This window comes from Polyodon spathula, chromosome 7 (genome assembly GCF_017654505.1).
Source record: "Polyodon spathula isolate WHYD16114869_AA chromosome 7, ASM1765450v1, whole genome shotgun sequence".
NCBI classification, from domain to species: Eukaryota; Metazoa; Chordata; class Actinopteri; order Acipenseriformes; family Polyodontidae; genus Polyodon; species Polyodon spathula.
In genome coordinates this window covers 55039746-55041898 of record NC_054540.1, presented here as the reverse complement: position 1 = coordinate 55041898, position 2153 = coordinate 55039746, and the positions used below count along the sequence as shown (strand labels likewise).

The following is a 2153-nucleotide window of genomic DNA, read 5'->3' as shown; positions in this document are numbered from 1 at the left end:
GCACACACACACACACACACACACACACCCGCACACACACACACACACACACACACACCTGCACTGCTACACACACACACACACACACACCTGCACTGCTACACACACACACACACACACACACCTGCACTGCTACACACACACACACACACACCTGCACTGCTACACACACACACACACACACACAGCTGCACACACACACACACACACACACACACACCTGCACTGCTACCCACACACACACACACACACACACACACACTGTTGACAGAAACACATCCATGCAAATTAAATACACTCCAGCCACAGCTGCAATGCTGATATTTGTTCATACACACAGCTTTACTGTAGGGTAATATAAGCTTTCTAGCAGAAAGAGGGAAGTCAAGGCTGTATTGCACCCATGCTGCCGGTAGTGAACACAGAAAATGTTACATTCTTGTTTTATTCTTGGAATAAGAGATTCGGCAGATAAACTTACCAAAGTTAAGGTTATCACAAGACAAGCTGTCTCCACTTTCTTACAAAGTGTGTCAATTGACAAGAAGCACCTTGTAATCACAATTTTGATAAAGATATATTGATCCGTTGTAAAAAGTGTACTGCGGTATACTGTCGCAAAAGCATAAAAAAGTGTACTTAGGCACAGGCAAGCATGATTAATCACAGATAAGTATCTTAAACCATGCTACAGTAATATGCATAGTATAGACATGGGAAAAGCACAATAAACTGCCAGATTAAAGAGGCGTTTTCGTACAGCGGAAGCATGCCATTAATTGAACTGAAGTCCTTTGCACTAAGCAGCCTGTTGGCGCATTATGAAGCTTGCTACTTTTCCATTAAGTACGTTGAGCGATGGCCATGATGTGATAAAAGGTGCGCAGCCCCTTTAAGAGAAGCCAGTGAAGCACTGCTGCTGATGGTGTTGCTGTGCCGCGAGTTGATTGGCTGTGGCTGTGAGGGCTGAGGTGCTGGAGGGATGCTGCTATTGCTCCCTCTCTCTCTCTCTCCTCTCTCACTCGCCCGCTCGCATCCTTCTGTGCAATCAGCAAGTAGGGCAGGCAATCCAGCGCTCCACTCCTCTCTGCAGACTGGGGGAAAAAGAGAGAGAGAGGAAAAGAGCTTCCCAACGAACGCAAGAGGAGGAGAAGAGGAAGAATCACCACCAAAATAAGAGCGAGAGAGAGAGAGAGACACACACACGCACGCAGGGGAATATTTCACCAGGAGATACAAGCGGACATCTCTCTCTCTCTCTCCATATTTTTTATATATACTATATATATATATATATATATATATATATATATATATATATATATATATATATATATATATATATATATATATGTATATGTGTGTATATGTGTGTGTGTGTCTGTCACTGTGATCCCAGCGTGCTAAGAGGAGATTTTAACCATCATAATCATCAGGGCAGGTCTCTGATGGTGTGAATTGTACATTCATTTTCTGATCCGTATGTGAAGGAGAGAAAGACTATTTTGCTTTCCTCACTCACTGTTATTTTTATTTTTTTTATTTTTTGATTACCGAGAGAAGGAAGAAAGAAAGCGAGCAAGCGAACCAAGAAGCTGGTGAATTGTTCTTATATCTGCTATCGTTATTATTATCATCATAATTATTACAATTATTAGTATTCCTATTATTCACTTCTTTTGTTTTTTTTTTTTTGTTTGTTTTTGATTTTTTTTTTTTTTTTTGCGTGGGGGATTGCGTGACGAAGCATCACCAGTAAAAGGATTGTCAAAGCCAGCCAGCCAGCCAGCCAGCCAGCCAGCATGCACAAACACCACCACTGCTGCAAGTGCCCGGAATGCTACGAGGTGACCCGCATGGCAGCCCTGCGCAGGATGGACCCCCCCACTTACGGGGACTGGCAGCCCGACCAGTTCGGTTACCCAGCCGGGTTTGGCGCTGGACAGACTCTGCCCTCTCCGGCAGCTGGGGGAGGGGGGGGCTTGGGAGGAACGGGCACCATAGGCAGGAGTAAGGGCAAGCTGATGACTGCTGCGGGCTCTGGGGGCCCCAACCCCAAGGGCCAGTCCAAGGGCGGCCCCAAGGTGAACGGCAACAGTTCCAGCGGTCAAGGAGGATGGTGGCCGGAGTGTACCTGTTCTAACCGGGACTGG

The 2153-nt window shown here is 45.8% G+C and overlaps 1 protein-coding gene across 9 annotated transcripts in view; it reads left to right on the top strand.

Annotated features, from left to right (window-relative positions):
• Positions 1-2153, top strand: part of LOC121318846 (disks large homolog 3-like) — a 64956-nt gene that overhangs the window by 16256 nt on the left and 46547 nt on the right. For 2 of the 9 annotated variants that reach the window (XM_041255962.1, XM_041255959.1), the window contains exon 1: positions 1718-2153. This exon is cut by the window's right edge and continues 9 nt beyond it. The exons of 5 other annotated variants lie outside the window; for them this stretch is intronic. In XM_041255962.1, the coding sequence (XP_041111896.1) occupies positions 1803-2153 (351 nt within the window). In that variant the 5' untranslated portion in view covers positions 1718-1802. Of the gene's footprint in view, positions 1-1438; positions 1599-1717 lie in introns of those variants that run through there. 2 more of the 9 variants (XM_041255960.1, XM_041255963.1) reach the window with 2 other exon arrangements.